Below are 19,677 nucleotides of genomic sequence, written 5' to 3'. Positions count from 1 at the left end.
CAGCTGCCAAGACCATGGGCAAGCTGGTCGCCAAAGATTTGGGGACAGTCATGGCCATGTGATGGCGTGTGGGTACGTGGGGGTCCCCTGGCTCGTGCCTCTCCAGTGTCCATCATACGCTAGCTGATCTGGCCATCTGTTGAGTTTGGCATGCAGCTGGTCCTGTCAAGACGTTTGGCCGTCTTCCTAAACCAAATTTATGCTCTTATCAAATAATGAAATTAACATTGTGGGACGTTTTACATCATTCTGTATTGACAGCCATTCGTTATATTCCTTTCCTTTTCTGCTTTATTAAGCGTATTAAAACTCGTATCAGCTTTTCTCTCATTTTGTCTGGCATGGAGACCAAGCTAAACAGCCTGTAATTGCTTGGGTCATCCTGTTTGCCCTTTCTGCATATGGGCACAGAAAGGCTTCTGGATGTCCTCTGGAAGCTCTTTAAAAACTGTATTGTTATTGTAATAAATCCAACCAGGGAAGGCCTTTTCCTTTATGTCTTTAGTTTTCCATTTTCATAAACCATAATTTCCCATTCAATGCTTATTCCCTTTTCCTCCCAATTTCACTGTTGTGTAGTATGTTGCCTTTTCATTTTTACCTGCTGCCTGCCTTTTGCCTGAGCTTTTGAATGGTGTGGTCCTATCCCTTGGTCGATAAATGGCACCATTTTGTGATTTGATAGATGCCTTTTAAAAGGCAGGTGATTTACATTTATGTTGTTTATTCTGCATAAAATTGTTTTCCAAAAATTTTTTATTATTTTTATATACGTGTGGGAAATAAACTTCTTGATTGCCTTACGTGTGTGTGCATAGCAAGTTAGTATTGCATGCAGCAACATGAGATTTAAGATGTCTACTGTAGAGTCACAGCTATATCAGAATCTATCTTAAAAATAGGTTGTATACAAATGTAGGTAAGTGGTTATGAATCTGCAGAATTTTCATCAGTAAATTTCAAAATGACTTACGAAATAGGTCATTAGCATTACCTTCATTTTATGGAGAACGAACTGGAGCTCAGAGAGGTAGAGTGATATGCCCCAAATTACCTTGTGGTATTCAGGAAATGTATCCTAAAATGGTGGATCACATGTACATAGACTGTGTGATTTCTTTTTTCTTTTTTCTTTTTTTTTGGATCATTGGATCACTAAATAGGTTCATTGGATTGCAGAGGTAATTGAGCTTTGCTTGTTTCCTATTGTATTTATGCAGGAGGCCCTTTTGCTGCTTTGTCTCTCTGACAAAACAACAGCAGGACAGTAAAGTTTTCTGCAGAGACAATCAGCTGTTTTGGTCATAATTTACCGCTACCAAAGAGCAAACTGCCAGCGTTGTAACGATCTGACTGGCTGAGCTTCCATAAATAGTGCAGATTTGAAGATGCTAACTATTGATGCGAGAGTATAGTGCCTATTATCAAATCCAATTCTAGACTGCCAGACTCTAAGCCTTGCTACTTCTTTGTGTTGAAGTCGTAGAGTGTATATTAGCTAAGCACCCTAGCAGGTTAACTGTTTCATGCTCCACTGCCAGAGGAAAAGAATGACCTTTTCGGGGTTTGTAGGTGTTACACTCCTGTGGGCAGGAATCGCTGTTTGAAGTGTTCTAATTGCCCTTTGCAGTTGTTTTGACAAATACTATCATTCTTAGCTTAAGCATTTTCGTTGCTGTCTAAAGATATTGGATAGTTCACTGATACACTAATTTAAAAGCCTTCATTATTTCAAAGTTCTTTTTAAGATCGACAAACCTTGGTAAAGAGGTTAATTGCTACCCAGCAGAGCCATACTGATGTTTTTCCAGGGACATTTACAAGTCCAGATTTTTCAGAGCGGGTACGCTGTCAACAACATTAACATCTTGCCCGGAGATTTTTAAGCTCTTCATAAACTTTGATATATGATTTTAAACTTTAAACTAATATGATGCGGTTCATGAACCTTAAGCTGCCATCTCTGCAGGGGAGTGCTTGAGGAAGCTCCTTTGCTGTGCTTGCTTTGGACAGCTTTTACCTTGATCCTCTTAGGCTATGCCATATAGTGCAACAGCATCTTCAACCTAGGTGAAATTTTCCTGGGTTACTAAGTAGCATAGAAAAAAAAGCTGCATTTGTGAAAGATGGGTGAGAGTGTTTGTCCATTGAGTTGATCTGTGGAGTGTGTTAAGGGGAAGCAAATTGGTGGCCAGAGGGGCAGGGGTTATGAAGAAGAAAGCTGGAGATAGTCTCCTCCACAGGGACCACATCATTTCTATGATGGTGTAGGCATCTAGGGGATGGTTCAGTGAGCGTACTTGATCCAGGTGCAAAAGCTCTCAAGGTGTTCATTTCCCTTGACTGATGGCTTCATCCCTTTGTGTCCTGTGCTCCCTCAAGCACCTGGCTAAGGACAAGCTACTTGACAAATCCATGGAGCCGAAAGCAAAGCTGCAGCTTGGAAGGAAAACAATACAGCTGGTCCAAGGCAGAGAGCAGTTTGCTTCAGAATACACTGATCTTTCTTGGGCATGTTGGTCTTGTTGTTCATGTCACGTTTTAGCAACTGTGCGGAGTTGTTAAATCTGCGTTTTTGTGTTCTTGAGTATGTAAAGAAATTAATTTGCGTAATGGACAGGAACAAGGAAATACATTGCTAGGTTCCTACGCAAAACAGATCCTTAGTAGAGGTCATGAGAATGAACACACATCGTGTGAATTATTTGAAAGGAAGGGATGCAAATTCTTTTATTTTTCTCTATGAATCAGAAAGGAACTACAAGAGAGTGAGGGGACAAATGTTGTGTGTATCATTCCAGAAATTCACAGTAGTTCATTTTTTGTTGAAATACCAACAATACCTGCCCACCCCAAAGAAAAGTGGCTGCTGATGGGATCTGGTAACATGTTGCTTTTGTTCCTACGAATCCAAGTGCTGCTTAGGGTATTATTTTTCAAGTGTTGCCCTGGAAGAAAGACACAACCCAGCTGAACTGAAGAGAGCATCAGAAGTGTTGCGTTTTCCTCACAAGTAATTTTTTTCTCCCTCTTACACCTGTTATTTGCGCAGCTCCTTTACTCCTTCCAGACTGAAAATACCTATGGGGACAGGAGGTCACTGATACATGGGATAAAATTATCATTTTTTAAGTCTCTGTGTATAGAGGGAGAGAAAGGAAGTTATCGTTTGAAGAACCATTGACAGCAGTAGGCAGCTATACAAATCGTGCCTGGTCTATTTAGACATACAAATGGATTTTAAATATAATTCTGAACTTAGCTAGTCTACAACAAGGTCAAGAAACACAGACGTGTACCCTGTGCGGATTATTTAAGACACGAGGCAGCCTGTATTCATTTTCACCTTCCCACTCACAGCCCAGCACCTTGCTGTTGCTATGTCTTTAATTCTGCTGGGCTGCAAATAGGAAACAAAAGAGCTTGGTGCTTTTTCACACTCCTGCAGACAGATAGATCGGTGTGGGCAGAGGAATGCTGGACTTTGTGCAGGATTAGAATAAGGTCATGTTAGCCTTGTCTGGGCTTCTGGCATCCAGAATCACTTGCTTTGCACGGCAGGAATAATTGTAAAAATGTTAAGCCTCTAATGAGGCTGGAAAGGTTTTTGTAAAAGGCGTGAGGTTGATTTCTAGCTGAACCAAAAGTGTTGGTTTTGCTGCAGAAGAGACATGAAATGTTTTGTAGTGTGAGAAGAAGGGGTCAGAGCAGATGAGCAGAGTGGTAAATCGGAATGTTAAAATATGTGGTGTCTGTCTTTCACAGCACACTGGTGATCTTACCAAGATGGAAAAGAAGTATTTGAAGAAGTCGTAGTTTTTCCTGTCTTCTATTTTACAGAAAAGGGGTCACTGTGGTTAGGAATTTGTCTCATGCATCCTCCTTTAACACCTTGTGGTATCTCCCCCAACTTCCCCAGGTTTCATTTATTCGTGGCGAATGCAGGTCATGTGTTTTTCTTACTAAGGGGCTATTAAGAGATTCCGCAGCAGTGATTAGGAAAAAGCAAAACACGAAGTTTTAGAAAAAGCAAATAGTTCCTGCTTGGATCACTGTACTTTTTGCTGACGCTGTTTCACACAGAAAGCGTGTATATCTAATTGGATAGCCCTGTGAGCATACAAGAAATTCACATTTAAGCTGGGATTTGAAAATTGAATGTTTTGGAATATAATATAATGGAATATTTGAAAATAGAAATATTTCACTGCTCTTTTTTGTCTTTTCACAGCGCATTTTGTTGTGCATTTCTGAAGTGGTGATATTTATGTAGGTAGATATGAATTTGTGCTGTGCTTCTAATCTATGATGATATTCAGATCTGTTCTGATTGCTGAATGAGGGATGATGGATTTATACTTGCAGGAATGTAATATCCATGTAATAACTGATAAATTATAGTTTTCTTGTGGATTTATTTATTGTTTGCTCTCTGCTCCTTACTTTATCTGCCTCAGGGTCCTCCCCTAACATTCCAAGTCCCTGACTCCTATCAGAGAACAGCATTTAGAAATAAACCAAGCTAATATAGAAATTTGGGGTTTCCAACATTTCCAACATCTGACATTTCCCCCAGTTTTCACCTGCTCAGCATTCAAGTTAGGTAAGAGTAAAAGCCACATGTGGACTTCATTTCTGCCATAACAGGCTTGATAGTATACCACATGTATACTTAACTATATAATTAACTACATATTCCTATAACTATATAAAATATATAAGCAATATATAAACATATATTATTTATAATTATATATAGTGAAAAATTATATTCAGATATGATTTTTAAAAGTATATAATTAACTATGTATTGCAATAAAGAACTATATATTTAACTATATTAAAGTATATCAAGTTGCCTAAACCACATGTTGAGCAGGTGGAATTTGTGGGAAATAGTGCAGTGCGAGATAGCTCACGTTGAAACAGGGATTAAAGCCATAAGAGAAAATATACTTTAGCGTGCATGGGAAGGTGTTTCCTTTGTGTAGGCCTGTGAATTTTTAATTTTGCCAGTTAACCCTGAGGTGCTCTGTCGCTTAAAACCCCAGCCTCTTCTTTGATGCCACGGATCTAATACCTCAGCCATTGACGCATAGGCACCAGCTGTCGCACATGGGCCTTTTTCCAATAGAAAGGACTTAATGGTGTGTTCCCTGGTTTGCGTGGTTGTTGGTAATAAATTGTGCTTCCTGCTTTCCGAATGCTGAAGAAAAATTCCCCAGGGGTTCCCCTGTGTCCAGGTTTCGAGCTATTGTTAAGGCAGCTGTTTATCATTAGTTTAATGACTAAATGTATTTCTTAATGCCTTTTAAAAACTCATGCTTAATCTGTTTGTAAAATCTTTTTATTTTTTAGTCTGAATCATCATTGTTAGTGTTATTTTTAAGATTTTTTTTCCCTGAAATTCTAGTTGATGCAAGAAACAGTAAGGAATTAGGAATTAGACTTTTGGGGCCTGCTTCTGTGGCCCTGAATCAGCCTTGGTTGTCCTGTTGCTGGGCAGGATGTTCCTTCTGCAGCAGTTGCAGACTTGCACTCAAGTAGGAGCCTTTATGATGACTTCAGTGGTTTGCAATTTGATTTCAGCAGTGGTGTAGTTCCCAAGAAAAGTTGGAAACACGGCATGATCCTTCCAACAGTGTCTTCAAAATGCAGAGGAAAGATCAAGTCAGGGCTTTTGATTTTGCTCAGATTTATGCCTCATTGCCTTGAAGCAATGGTATTTTTCCTCTTTTGCAACGTCTTTAAGCCCAGAACCTTAAGCTGTGCTGCAATTCAGGGAGAACCCATTTGAGTCTGAGACTTAATAGCAGTGAATATGAAGGAGATGTAGTAGGAATGAATGAGGTGCAGGTACTTTTGACCTGATCTCCTTGTTTCTTGCAGGTTGGACCAAGTTTGCTCGGCTGACGCGAGCCTTGACGAACAGCCGCAGCGTTCTGCAGCAGCTCACGCCCATGAACAAGGCCGAGGTGGTGCACAAGCACTCCCGGTTAGCTGAAGTAAGTGGAATGGACACGTCTCTAGCAGAAAGAGATGGGGAAAAAAATGAGTCCCATTTCTAAATAATTTTTTGGAGGGAAATAATGTCCCAAGTGCTATTTTCAGTGCATCCTTTGCTCATCCTCAGGAATCACTGTGCCAAGGCCACATTTTTCACCTAGATTGTGTTCTTTCACTCATAAAAAAAAGAGATCTCCATAGGCCATTTTGACTTACATGTTCCTACTTTCATGCCTGTAATTCTTGATTTGTTGCCACTGCTTAATTTGGGGATGCAGTTTGCTCATCTTCATGGTGTCTCACATCTGATGTGCACAGAAGAGCACTGGATATTCTGGTGGATGGTCATTTACTTTTCTGGTGGTCCCACTAAACGAAGTGGGTTGGAACCCAGGTGTTCTTTGCTGCTCTTTGGAAATATGCCTGTCTGAGTCTCCAGGGTTGCACAGGCATGCTGACTACACATAGACTTTCTTGCAAAAGTCATTGTAAAAGTCATTTCTGCAGTATTTAGCCCATCCTTAGTGTTTTTTTTTTTCTTTAGAAATCATTACACGAACTCTTTGGCAGGTTGCAAACATCTCCTTAATAGTACAGATGTTGCAACAAGTGAATGCCTTCAGGTTAACTGATCAAACAAGGCATTGCTTTCATCATCATGTACGTTAGTAATGAAATTGTCAAAATATATGGGCTAGTAAAAATGACAGCCCTAGTCACTTGGTGCCAGATGGCTTGTCCTGAGTCTGATGCTAAGAAATGGTAGCAGTTTTAAATGGTTTGAGTTCTCCTTCTGAATTTAGTGCACTTCTGTAGGAGAGACTGTGCTTAAAATCAGATGAGAATTGAAACCTACAGATTTCAGGAGTTGACAGTGTGACTTCTTTCATGAATTATCACTTATCAGTGTGGCAGTAGCTTGGATGATGAGGTATTCTCACTTATTGCTTTTCTGACTCATGACATTACAGTGTTCTATAAATCCAGTTATTATCCCCTTAATGGTTTAATCTAGAGAAGGGAAGACTGGGAAAGTTATGGCAACAACATGCAAATATGTCCAAGGTTACTGCAAAGAAGGTGAAGTAAAATGTTCACCATTTCCACTCAAGCAAGATTAAAAGTCGTAGACTTACGTCACGTCAAGATGACTTAGTTTAGGCATTGGGAAAGCCGCTGATCGGGGAGGAGGTGACATTCTGGGTTCGGCTGTTTGAAGAGTGTGGGGTCACCTCCCTCGCAAGTTGCTACGAGCTGCTTGCACAAAGCATCATCAGGAATACAGACATGGTTGCTGCTCCTGAGTAAAGGTCCATCGTTGCCTGTCTGGCCCATTCTCCATGTGTCTGAGGAGGAACCTTATCCTGGCAGCTTATCTGTGGCAGAGCATCCTGCCCACTGTTACCAACCTTAAATGTTATCTGCCATCTTTGTTAGTTCTATACGTGGATAATCCAGAGGGTCTATAATAAATATAGCTGACTAATAAAATATTGTGTATTCTTTGGTGGTTTAAAGCATTCCACCAGCAGAGGTATAGGGAGCTATCAAGCATATTTCCATTGCATTCTGCACTAGCCCTAAGAAACTTATTGCACTAGCAAGAGTAAGGCAACTTCCAGCTCCTGCCCAGCTAAGGGTAAGGAAGAAAGAGACCTGAAGAAGGCCAAGGAAAGCAGTACCCATCTTGATTTATTAGATAGTAAAGTGCAGAGCTACATTGTCCATGGATGATTTCACAGAAGGGAGGTAACTTGAGATGGCCACCAGATTAGGAGTCATAAACAAGCCAAAAATTTTGTGTTAGGTACTGGGGACAATTTTGGCTTTGAAAGAAGTTTCATGAATTTCAACGAAGGAGGCTGTTGTGAAAAAGTGCTTATGCTGGGCATTACTTTTACTCCATGGAGGACCTGTGTGGCTGCATGATGGTTCTGAGTGCTGCAGTGGCAGCAGAACCTTGCTGGTTGGTTTGTTGTAGGAAAACTGTTTGTGAGGCTTATCTTGGTCAGATGGGAAAGAACCCCAGGTGGTTGCTGTCTTTAAACGTCTTTCATGGACCTTGGTAGGAGGCTGATATCTTTGGGCATCTCTGGCTGCTCAATATGTATTGCTGTCGGGTAAGAACTCAACGTGTAGTTTTGCAGCAAACCAAAGCTGATCAAAGTCAAGGCTGTTGTTAAAGAGGGTAGGCATGGTCTCATGAATGTTTCTGCTATCTGCTCTCACTGTTTTTCCTGTGTTCTAACTCTAGTGATTTTCTGGTCACAGGATGAGTTTGTTCAACTTGGCTCATTCTGTGGAAAATAAATAGCTAACTGATGCCGTGATGGGTTAGTTTTCCATCAACGTGGTGAGTTTAATGGACTTTCCATACAGGTCATCATTGCAAATTCTGACCTGAAGGAGAGTGAGAGCAGGTAGGCACCACATGATTTGCATACCTTTAGATTACAGCCAGACATTGGGCCAGAAAAGACATAGTAGAAAAACCACATCTTCCTCAGCATGGAGTAAGAGATGTACTGTCTGATCTCAGTAATGCTTTTTTTTTTATTATTTTAAAAATAAGAACGAAAAGAATTAATGGAGAATTTATATTATGATATTTCAGTTCATGTTGATCTGCTCACTCGGAGCCATTTACTCCTTTTCACCAAGCAAACACTGTGCATTTGATCGTTTTTACCCTTATGGGAATGCTGTGTGCAGTCTTCACTGTCCCTGCAAATATGGTTCATCTACTCCAGTAGGAGACAGTTGCAGCACTGTAATGAATTTCAGAGTTTCTGGATATACTTATTTTATTCTATATGCAATCAAGATCCAAAAAGCTAATGTGTTTTTATTTCCAAAATCCACATGAATCAGTTATCAGATGAATATATTACACACCACACTGTGTGTTCCTTTGTGGTTTTATTTCTTGCATTGGGCTGAGATAAGAGGTAATTAGATTAGCTAAGAAGAATGTCTTCAGTGAATTTGGCTTGGTTTCTTCACAGTGTTTCCACTTCCAGATTTTACAAAAGTCCCCGTGCAGGAGATTATAGGAATACGCAGTTTAGAAAAAAGAAAAATAAAAGTAATTACAAGAAATAAAAAACAACTTGCTGGTGATATTGAGCTTGTAAGAGTAACAACTTTTTGAATAAAATTGGAAGGAAGGATAATATTGTTGGTGGGTTTGGGCAGAAGTTGTTCATGTAATACTTCATTTTATAAGGAGGTCAGCCAGCAAGGCTGAGCAGTGGTTACCTTTGACAGGGTATTGCTTTGCTTAAGCCCAGTGTCAAAACCAAGAGCAGTCCTGAGGGATTAGTTTTGTAACACCAGTATGAACGCACGCTCATGTTCATAACTGCAGGGCATGGCCTGGCACAGCGGTACCCACAGCCTGTTGGTTGTAGGGCACTGCACTTTGAGGCTCTTAGTCCTCGGTATTGGTGTGGTTTTCCTCCAATCCACCTGCAAAAGATCTCCCTTTATGTAAGCTACCCTTATGCGTTATGCCGGTTGCATTTGTTGGGTGGAGGCAACTAGCCCTCATTCTTATCCGATTAATGCAGTGATGAGCTCACAAGATCAATAAGTAAAATAATTTAGAAACTGCCAGTTGACTTGGAATGTCTGGTCTATAATGGTTACAATCCTTTCTTTGCACTGTTTCGGCAGAAATCCATTAGATCCCTAATTAGGATGTTTTAGAGCAACATTTGTTCTTCTCTCTTTTATAGGTTCTCCAGCTGGGATCTGATATTCTTCCTCAGTACAAACAAGAAGCTCCAAAGACTCCACCGCATATTATACTACATTATTGTGCTTTTAAGACCACTTGGGACTGGGTTATCCTAATCCTAACCTTCTACACAGCGATTATGGTCCCATATAATGTCTCCTTTAAGACAAAACAGAACAACATTGCCTGGCTTGTGCTGGACAGCGTTGTGGACGTTATTTTTCTGGTTGACATTGTTTTGAACTTTCATACGACCTTTGTTGGCCCTGGTGGAGAGGTCATATCTGACCCCAAGCTCATACGGATGAACTACCTGAAAACGTGGTTTGTGATTGACCTTCTGTCCTGTTTACCTTATGACATTATCAATGCCTTTGAGAACGTGGATGAGGTAAGTGCTTGCGGGTACATCTGAAATGTAGTTGTCTTAATTTGCGTTAATTTAGGCTTGTGCTTCTTGGGCAGTGGTGACAGGGAACTGAAGCTCTGTGCAAGCGGGCGAGGATGACCTTGAGGTGTTGGGCTGTGTGTCCTGGGGCTTTTCTGTGTCCAATGGGGAGAGGAGCATTGTGATTTCATCATGTAGTTGGAGATACAGATGTGGATGGTGATTGGGCCTGATTTTAGGATCACTTTGCTGTCGATCCAAAAGAGTATGTAAGAGCTGAACCAGGAATCTCTCCCCTTCTTGGCCTCGCTTTGCAGCTTGAAGTCCTAGGTCTGTGTCTTGAACCATGTCATAATATTCCTTTTCTCATGATGAGTTCTCGCCCAACATCTGATTGAGAGGGAGACTTGTCTCCATTTCTTTATAAATTGTGTTTGAGTTACTGCTGGAATTTTAGGAACTGCTTGAGAAGAAAAGAGGTACAAATCTTAAAGGGATACCAAATTAAAGCATTTTAACTGCTAAACATATTAATGTTTAAGAAATCGAGCTTGCAGCCTAAGATAATGGGGAAAACAAGCAATAACTATGACAAATAATGCATGCACAAGGCAGTGTAGACAAAATTCATTATTAAAATGCAACTATAATGGCATTAGAACTCATTTTAATTTTCCTCCAGAGCCTTTTATCTTTAGGGCCCTGAACAGATGAAAAAGTGTTCATTTTTTAACATTTTAACAGTTGTGTCTTAGCACATTGTGTCGTTTCTTTTTTTTTGTTGTTCTTAAAAGACATTCTGCAATTACACATCTTCACTTTATAAAATCTGTATGCTTGTTTTTTTATTTCAAATCTGCTACAGGTTTTGTAGAGCTCTTTTAGATGCCATCCCTGTCTCTGTGCTGAGTACCGTCTTTTGACATTGTTCCATTTTATTTATAGCAAATATGACAGAAGTGATAATACTTGCAGCTTAAATTTGAGATCATATGAGGGCTGCCCGTCTGGAATCAGGTTGCACAGTCAGGTTGTGGAAGGAGGTGATATTATCAAGGTTGTAAATGTAAAATGGCTTTTTAAGATGCTGCATTTGGAGTAAGAGGAGCCTGTTTTTTGTAGAAATGTAGCATTATCCTCAGCCTTCCATGCTTTAGTATGTAAAATAAAATATTTCCATATCTAAGCACTACAGATTTAAACAAAAAGTTTAAACTCTTTCTCTAATGTATATATAGGAAGCAAACAGTCTGCACTATTTATGACAGTAAAAAAAGATCATTGGAACAGTGCAGTGCAATTGAAGCATGCATAAAGCGACAAACTTGAACCAAAATGTAATCATGATAAAAAAGTATCATGATCCACAGTGTTATGACTGACCTTCAAACAAATGAAATATCAACTCCTTTGTAATAGGAGAACCAATAGTAGCACTTTTCTCGCATAAAACCATGTGTAATGGCCCTGGAACCTCTATCTGCTTAATATCCTTGATTTCAAAGCCCATTTAACTCCAGCTTTCCCTAATGTCTGAAAAGAACTTAAGTGTTTTTGCAAACAGGTATGTAAATAGTCGATCTTTCTTTCTTAAATCTAAATTTTTCCTTTTCTCTGTTTTCTAGGGAAGTATTTTCTGGTGGTATGTCTTCAGTTATGGCATTTAAGTCTTTGGAGCTGCTCTGTGTGTGTTAGGTGGTTGCAGTTATTGATGTTCTTTGTTTTCCTTTGAAACTTAACATTTTTGATCTGATGCTTCTTTTATGGGGTATAACTTTTTGGCCTGCTAGCAGCAGTTTGCTCAAGCACTATTCAGAGCCGATGTAAACTGATAAGCTTAATTTGGAAGATCTTTAAGAAATATTCTGATAATTCTAAAGGAGAGTATTTCTCATTAGAAAGTGTTTTCACCTTAAGGCAAGGAGAAGGAAGAGAATTATTTCTAGGTTCTCATTTTGGCTGTTTTTGGCTGCTCTTGGGTTGGCTAAGAGCATATATCTTTAGCATTAAAGTTGACGTTTCTGGTATTTCAGAAGAAAATACTAGAAAATACAAGGATAATGATAAAGTTCTCAGGGAGAGGATCTAGAGCCTTTTGAGTTCCTGGTGTGGTGTTGAAGGCTGCACTCGGGAGGTTTCCATCGTGGGCAGCATTAGGCCAAGGCTGGAGCTTTGTGAAATTCCTACCTGCAGCAAAGCTGACTGCGAATCAAAGTTATTTTATTGTTGAGTATAGGTAGAGCCTCGGAAGCCTTTATGAAAAGTATTAGGACACAAAAGTTCAGAACAGGGTGGGAGGATTAGTGTGATGTGATGCTGAATTAGAGGTGCAGATATACGTGTGTAGAGGTACTGAGCCAGGCAGCTGCAATGTGCTCAGAGGGATTTGTGTGATATGACAAGGACAGACCAGATAAGATAATGGCAGCGAGGTACATTGTGCAGAGGAGAGTGATCTAGATGGATGTGATGGATGAGGAATTAAGTGGCTAAGTGGTATTGAGAGGGCAGGAAAACAAGGCAGAATAGGTTTTAGAAAAATGAGCTAAGCAAGAGGAAAGCACAATATTTAGTGAGATATATAGACAATGTTAAAGAAAATTGGTTGAGAAGGTGCAGGCCCAGAAGTCAGAACAATGTATGGTGTAATTTTCTAATTGGGAAGCATTACATGCGCCAAAATTCTTGCTGCCTAAATGAAAGCCAGGCAGCAAATTCTCTAAATATAGGAGTGTAAGAATGGAAGCTATAAAACACGGTAAGGAACCAAGTAATTTTCCCGATATTGAACCAGAATGGACAAGTATGTGCTCAGAATCTCTGAATTCGGGCAGTAGTTTTTTGTTGAAATAAACAGCTAAGGTTGCCTAAAGCTTCAGACTTAGTCCAAAAGCACATTGTCGGCCTGTCTCCTGTCCTGGCCTTTTCTTTTTGTTCCTTTTCCCCTTTTCCCCTTTTCTTGTTAAAAAGAGTATAGAGAGTAATGTGAGGATAGTTTTTGGACCCAAATATTCTGGTCATATAATGTTGCTTTCTGCAAAAATTAATTTTCATGAACCACTGTCTGGAAGCAAAAGCAGACAAATTTAAATGAGCTAAAACTCTAAAATTCTGTGTCCTTTGTTTAATAATGTAAGACTACATGACCCAATGGCCTTTGAAATTTAGTGATCTGTGCAGGACATATTAAGGCATGGAGTCCTCATAAGTGTAATCTGCTTTTAATTACTATTATCGGTCTATTTCAGTGATGGTAGAAACTTATTTGCATCACTGTTGCTAGCTAAAACATCAAGGTCTATAAACTGAAAGCGAATAAAAGTTGATGCAACTCATTCAGCAGTGATCACATCTGCAATACCTTACAACAAATATTACGCTTTCCAAAGCTACCTGAAGAAGGGTTTGTGGAACCTGGTCTCAGGATGTAAACATTTTAAAGATAAATGAGTTCAAGAAGGTAACTCTGGCTCTGAAACTGAGCCTATTGCTAGCTACCTTTTTTTAAATCCAGGTGGCTGACATGGAGAAAATAATTCCCAGAACTGAACCCCTGCAGCAGCCAAGTGTTGAGCTGTGATGAAAACTCCTAGCGACATAACGATAGCAGCGCTGAGAGCGGGACCTGGCTTCTCCCCTTTGTCATGCAGGCAGGAGGCAATTAAATATGAAAAATACTGTCCTGCTGTACTGTGCAGCGGAGCACACAACATAATAAGCACAATGGCTTGCCTAGGTTGTCCAAATATAAATTTAGCCTCTTTAAGCATGCAGTATATAAATGATTCACCCACTTCACCCCAATCACTTATGTTCCTGCAATTATGGTGCAGGATCGAACCTTGTGATTTAGGTTTTTATTCAAGCTCAGATTTTATTCAAGCTTTCTCACTGTTCAGTCACAAGGTAAACCTAGCTTTTAAACTGGTGAAGGGATCACAGTGCTGGAATATTTCCATGAGTTCCTCCCTGCAGACACATAAATGTCTGCTTCCTTTGAGGGGCAACTTGTGATATGAAGTGCCTGGACCTGAGTAAATGCCCAGCATGGTGGAAGGCTAGACAAGATTGTTGTGAGTTGGATGCAGCCTATGAGGCTCAGATTGGACCACTCCAATTCTGCTTATGGAGTACTGAGCCTTAATTATATGTCTCAGTGGTCTTCTTTCCCCCACCTTTTTTAATGTGTGGAATGCATTAGCAGGAAGCAGATGTTGAGTACAAGCTGTTTAAATGAAATCTGTAGACAGAGATGCATTGCGAAGAGTCTAATTGGGGCAAATCCTGTGTCAGATACTATCTGGGGAAGCTTCGAGTCTTGCATGACTCTTACTTTGCAAAGGAAGGCTTACAAAGGGGACAAGATGAATAAAGTAATCTGGTCAGATACTGACTAAAATAACACTGATAGGAGTAGCACAAATCCATGTTATTTAGGTTTCTCTGCACAAGCATGAGTGTATGGAAAAGAATCTTGCGGGATTAGGGAAAGGCGATTGCTCGGCACAAGATGGAGCCCAGATGCAGCCTCAGAGGAACTAACTGAACGGCTAATGTCAGCAGTTGGAAATATTACTGTTTTCCTAGAGAGATAATGGTAATTGGCATGAGTCCTTACTTAATTAAATGCCACAGACCAGCCCGAACTTGCACACATTCCTGGGCATCACAGCAGTAGAGCGCTCCAAAAGTACCTCCAGAAATGTTGCAGCCTGGGTACCTCTCTCTAGACATTTCTTGTCTTTTTCTTCCCATAACTTATGACTCCTCTGTCGTTAAACTATTAGTTAAGTTCCCATCCTCCTCAGAAGCTGTCCCAAACCGTTTCCATACTTTCCTGTCCCTCCTCTGTCAACTTCCATGCACCTCGTCTATCATAAGCAATAAATATGGAGATGCTTTAGGGGACTGCATGAGAATGTACTTGTTCACACTGTGCAATAAGGGCTCAATTTTGTGTTCACTACAGTCTTGCTATGAAGAGTGCAGAACCAAGCATTAAATGGACTCTGCTTGTATCTGGGTGCAGAATCTAGATAGGTTGTGCAGAAATGATGCCCCTTACTCCCTTGTGGACTTAAATAATTAAATGAACCTTAAATTTAGTTCTTAAAGTAATAATAAAGGGTTATTTTTATTTTTCTTGTTCCAGTATTTTGACTTGGACTTATGCAACATTATTATATTAATTGATTACTTCTAAATAAAAAGAAAAAAAAAAGTCCATAAAGGCCCACGATATGTTGGAAGATTTATTTTAACATTAGCTCCAGTAAAGAAGCATTAAGGAGCTAACGAGGGATTTTAGAGCTAAGCTCTATTTAAGTAGCTCAGCACGAAAATTTCTTCTGGGAATGATTTGCTGGTAAAATTTCAAACAGTCAATATGTCATATTGGAATACTTCTCTTGCACTAGGCAGACGTATTCCTCCTGGAGCGCTGCCTGCAGGTTTACTGGTTTGGGTTGGCAAGAGCTCGCCCTTTTCAGTCGTTTCCACAATCTATAGGCACTTTATCTTCTTTATCTGCTGTGCATCACCATGCAAGGGCTGCTCGGCGGAAATTGCACAAGGTTCACAAGAACGATGCCTTTTTCACCGTTTTCATCTCAAACGCTGAGCTATGTGCTTTGCTTGCAGAATCAACTAAGTGATTAGTTTGGGTGATTTTTTTTTCCCTTTTTAAAAAAATTTATAATTACTTCTAGTAAGAGAAAAAGTAATCACCCATCTGGTGAAACAGAGCCAGGCAGTATAGCAGCCTTTTCGAGCTGACAAAGAGAAGCAGACGCTTTCAGGGTGCAATTCCTCATGTTTTAATACATCTCAAATAGGTCTGAGAGCCACATCATGCCTGTTTCTCACCATTGACTCTGATGACAGCCTGGGGTGGCTCGTTCAGATGAGATCCCTACCTGGTCTAATTATACTGGCAGGAGATACAGCTTGCCTTTGAGACTTTTTTTGTCTCAGTTCAACTTTTAAAAGGATAAAAACAAAAGCAGAAAACAAAAAGAGGAACAAAATTCCAGGGACCTTCTGAGTCACTAAGTCCTGGCTTCTGTAGGCAGGTTCTTCACATCACATTTCCAAGGAACTGGTCAAAAGCTGCCTTAACCTGTGATGTCTGAAAATCCCTCTTAATTTCTATTCCCATATACTTCCACTAACCTTACTGTTAGTTTAAATATTCCTTTTTTCTTTCCTCATGTTGATCTTTGTGCTGTGCTCAGAAAGCCACATCCCTTCCAGTTTTCCTTTCCATAGTCCAAGCAGACGGAATGTGTCTAGAAACCTCTCTTATAAAATGGCTTCTATCTTCTTGGCGTTCCCAGCAGCTTTTCTCTGCGCAGAGTTAGGCTGGCATATATCTCTTCAGAGCAGAAAATCTCATCCTACTGTTATTAATGGCATTTATTCTCCAGTTTGAGAGAATAACTGAGAAAGTTGAAGTCTTGCACGGTGACTCAGTGCTCCATAATATCCATCTCTCTAAGGCTGGGGTGCTGCCCAGATCCTGGCTGTACATTAATTTCTCCTCCCCTGAGCTGTGTAAGTGATAGCCATCATCATCTTCGTATTCAGTGGGAGGAGAGCGAGACCTCTCCAGGAAGGAGGTGATTCATCCCATCCTCAGATGTCCGGGATGGACTGGATGAATCACTCCTTTGACATGTCAATCTCTCCTCGCTTGCTGTGGAGGAAGCCCGGACAATGAATGTAGACTAGGTGGCTGGCTGTGAGGTGGCCGGGTTATGGGAGATGGATCCCACCCTGGGAGAGTGGCTGGAATTCAGCATGGGGTGGCTGTAGTTGTACAGATGTGCCTGAGTTCTCCTCAGAGCGCGCCGAACCCTTCTGCTTGTGCCTGGAGATGAAGAGCTCAGCCTGGCTGCAGGCTCCCCTGAGAGTTTGAGCAGGCTTTGATGGCCAATTTTGTTGAGTGTTTGCTGCTGTCATTGCTTTGCGTCTCGCAGCTCTAAGCTTATTAGCTTAGCTGAAGGTGGTCTGTATCCATGGTGGTCACATCTTGGATTGCAGTGATAGCATCCCCTGAAATTTTCCTTAGAAAGGGTCTCAGCTCTGGTTCCTGGTTACACCATAAATTCTTCCAAATCATCATGTGCTGCTCAGCAAGATGTAAAAAAGTAGCAAAAACCTCTTTGCCTCTTTGTCTCTTTCCTTTTATTCCTCTTGTCTTTTCTGAGAAAGTGTTTGTTAAATGATGCAGTGCCAATCCCAATATTCAGAGCTGGGAGAATTTCAGTTTTAGAACACATTTAATTTGCCTTTTTTTTTTTTTGTTGTTGTTGTTGCTGTGGTACATATGCCTACAGCTAATAGCAAATAAATAAAAAATTATGGAGTGAAATCTAATTGAAAAAATGCCTAGAGTTAAAAACACATCGTTCTCTAATAGAAAAAAAAATTACGCAACAGTTTGCCACTTCAGTGTATTGGGATTTAATTTTGAGGTTTGAGTAGATTAGCAGTATATTTAGCTGATAGAAACTTATGGCTGTTGCTGTTTTTATTTTACTTTTTAAAATGTTTATGTAATAATCTCCTACTTCAGAAAAGACTTATTAGGTTAGCAAGTAACCAGCTCATTAACTTTCATGTCTTTTCCAAATATGCAGCTCTGCTACTCTGTGAATTGCTGTTTTTAGTATAGATGTGACACAGTTCTCTTTCTCATCTGTGGCACTAGCACATGATTTCTTACACTTCTTAACTTGTACTTTCCCTTAGTGGAAATGATCCCTTCATCCATGTGTGTGTCTGGCTCTTGACACCTGTATAACACGAGCTTGACAGCTTCATCTTTGCTGTTGCCTGGTTAATTACGGGGTTCATTAATATCCAGGAGAACTTAGCACCCACTTTCTTGTTGTGCAGATATCTGTTCCCACTGCTTATATCACAAACAGGAAACTTCTTGCCCAGCCTTTGGGTTGGAAAGGTTTAGCCAAAAGCAGACACATAGCTTGAGGACCTCTATCATCCTAAAAGGCTGAAATCTGGCAGTGTGATGTCAGATCTGAAATAGGAAGATTCAGGTAATTTTCATAATAGGAAGTGGTCCTCTTGGTAATTCAAACCGAGTACCGCCATAGCCTGTGCCCTCACTCTATCAAACTGCATTTGCTTTCTAAGGATATAGAGAAGTGAGAAAAGAGACTTTCCAAGGCACTTAAGGCAATAAAGTTGAGCTTTTTTTAGTTATGAATAGCTAAGTTTATTTTGACCTTGAACATCCTTTCCACAAAAAGAGCCTTCTGGATAAGTTGTCTGCTTCTTTTATGGTAAGTTAGCTGCCTCCTGAGTAGAAGTGCTGGTATGAACAGGGCTGGGTCCAATCAGAGCTACTGTTTGTGTCCTCTCCTGGTCCAATGGCCTTTGAAATCACTGGGAAAGTCGCCACTGATTTCAGTGATCTGTGACTCACTTCTAAGCTAGAGCTACGTGTCAGACAGTAATCTGATCCAAAGCTGACTTGGGATTTCAGATTTCATATATGACACACAAAACAATTTTGGAGTAAATGGTTTTTCATTTAGAAATTTCTGCAGCTCGCATGACTGAAGACGAGCAAGACATGAATGAAAGCCCTCATCTGATTAAGACATAGTCAAATACACTGGCCAAAATCTGTTGATTTCCCAAGGGGCAGAGCTGAATGGTTCATAACGTAATCAGATGTTCTCAGAGAACCCACAGAGCAGCAGACACTGCAAACAACTGACTAAATGTGCTGATAGAGAGACAAATGACCCTTGTAGAAGGCTGGATCTTCAGCATCAAAAAACATACATTGGCTAAGTGATGCTAGGACCAAACTGGATTACATGCTTCATTCAAGGTTTCTAATCACCTTTGTGTTCCTTGAGTGCTGAGGTTACTTCAGTTAGAAGCAGATGCTCACCACTTAGGAGAAGGGCTTCCGAAATGTAGCTTTTAATAAGTATCTATAAGTCATTCTTATAAGAAATGAATATGATTAAAAGGAAAATGAAATTAAAGACAGCCAGTAATCAGTTGAATTAAAAGCACTGAAAATCTTAACAGTCTAAACGTAATTCAAGGGAGCTAATTTTTGGGCAAAGAGGTCGGATCAATCTTAGACAATTATCACCAGAAGATACTTATAATTACAAGGTATCAGCTTGACCCAGTCCATTAGTTAAACACCTACCTTCAGTAGGATGCATCACTTTCATTCAGAATGTGCTTTATTGCTTTTCCCTAGGTAGTGTTTTGTGGAAGAGACATAAAGCTTCCGATGCCTTTTTTTTTTTTTCCAAAATTATAAATTAAAATATAAATGCCCAGTAAATATATCTCTGATGATTTGGTCTTAAAGCAGTGGATCAGACTGAACTACCTTTAAGACCTGCAGGATGTTTAAGTAAGTTTCGCTGAAATACTGTTTGTGAAGAATCTTTCAGTGTCAGCTAAAGTGAAACATTTCTCTTTCTTTTATGCATTTATATATATATACGTATGTATATATATGTACGTATATAAACGTGTAAATGTATGA

General features: G+C 40.0%; 1 protein-coding gene across 1 annotated transcript in view; it reads left to right on the top strand.

Annotated features, from left to right (window-relative positions):
* The window catches only part of KCNH5 (potassium voltage-gated channel subfamily H member 5), a 142,141-nt gene that overhangs the window by 31,870 nt on the left and 90,594 nt on the right, over positions 1–19,677 (top strand). The window contains exons 5-6 of the mRNA XM_088539485.1: positions 5,890–6,005; positions 9,744–10,136. Coding sequence (XP_088395611.1) covers positions 5,890–6,005; positions 9,744–10,136 — 509 coding nt within the window. The remainder of the gene's footprint in view (positions 1–5,889; positions 6,006–9,743; positions 10,137–19,677) is intronic.

Source organism: Tinamus guttatus, unplaced genomic scaffold (assembly GCF_059628265.1).
Source record: "Tinamus guttatus ecotype Peru unplaced genomic scaffold, ASM5962826v1 Tinamus_guttatus_pri_ptg000048l, whole genome shotgun sequence".
In the NCBI taxonomy this organism is placed as follows: Eukaryota; Metazoa; Chordata; class Aves; order Tinamiformes; family Tinamidae; genus Tinamus; species Tinamus guttatus.
This window is presented reverse-complemented; position numbering and strand designations above follow the sequence as displayed.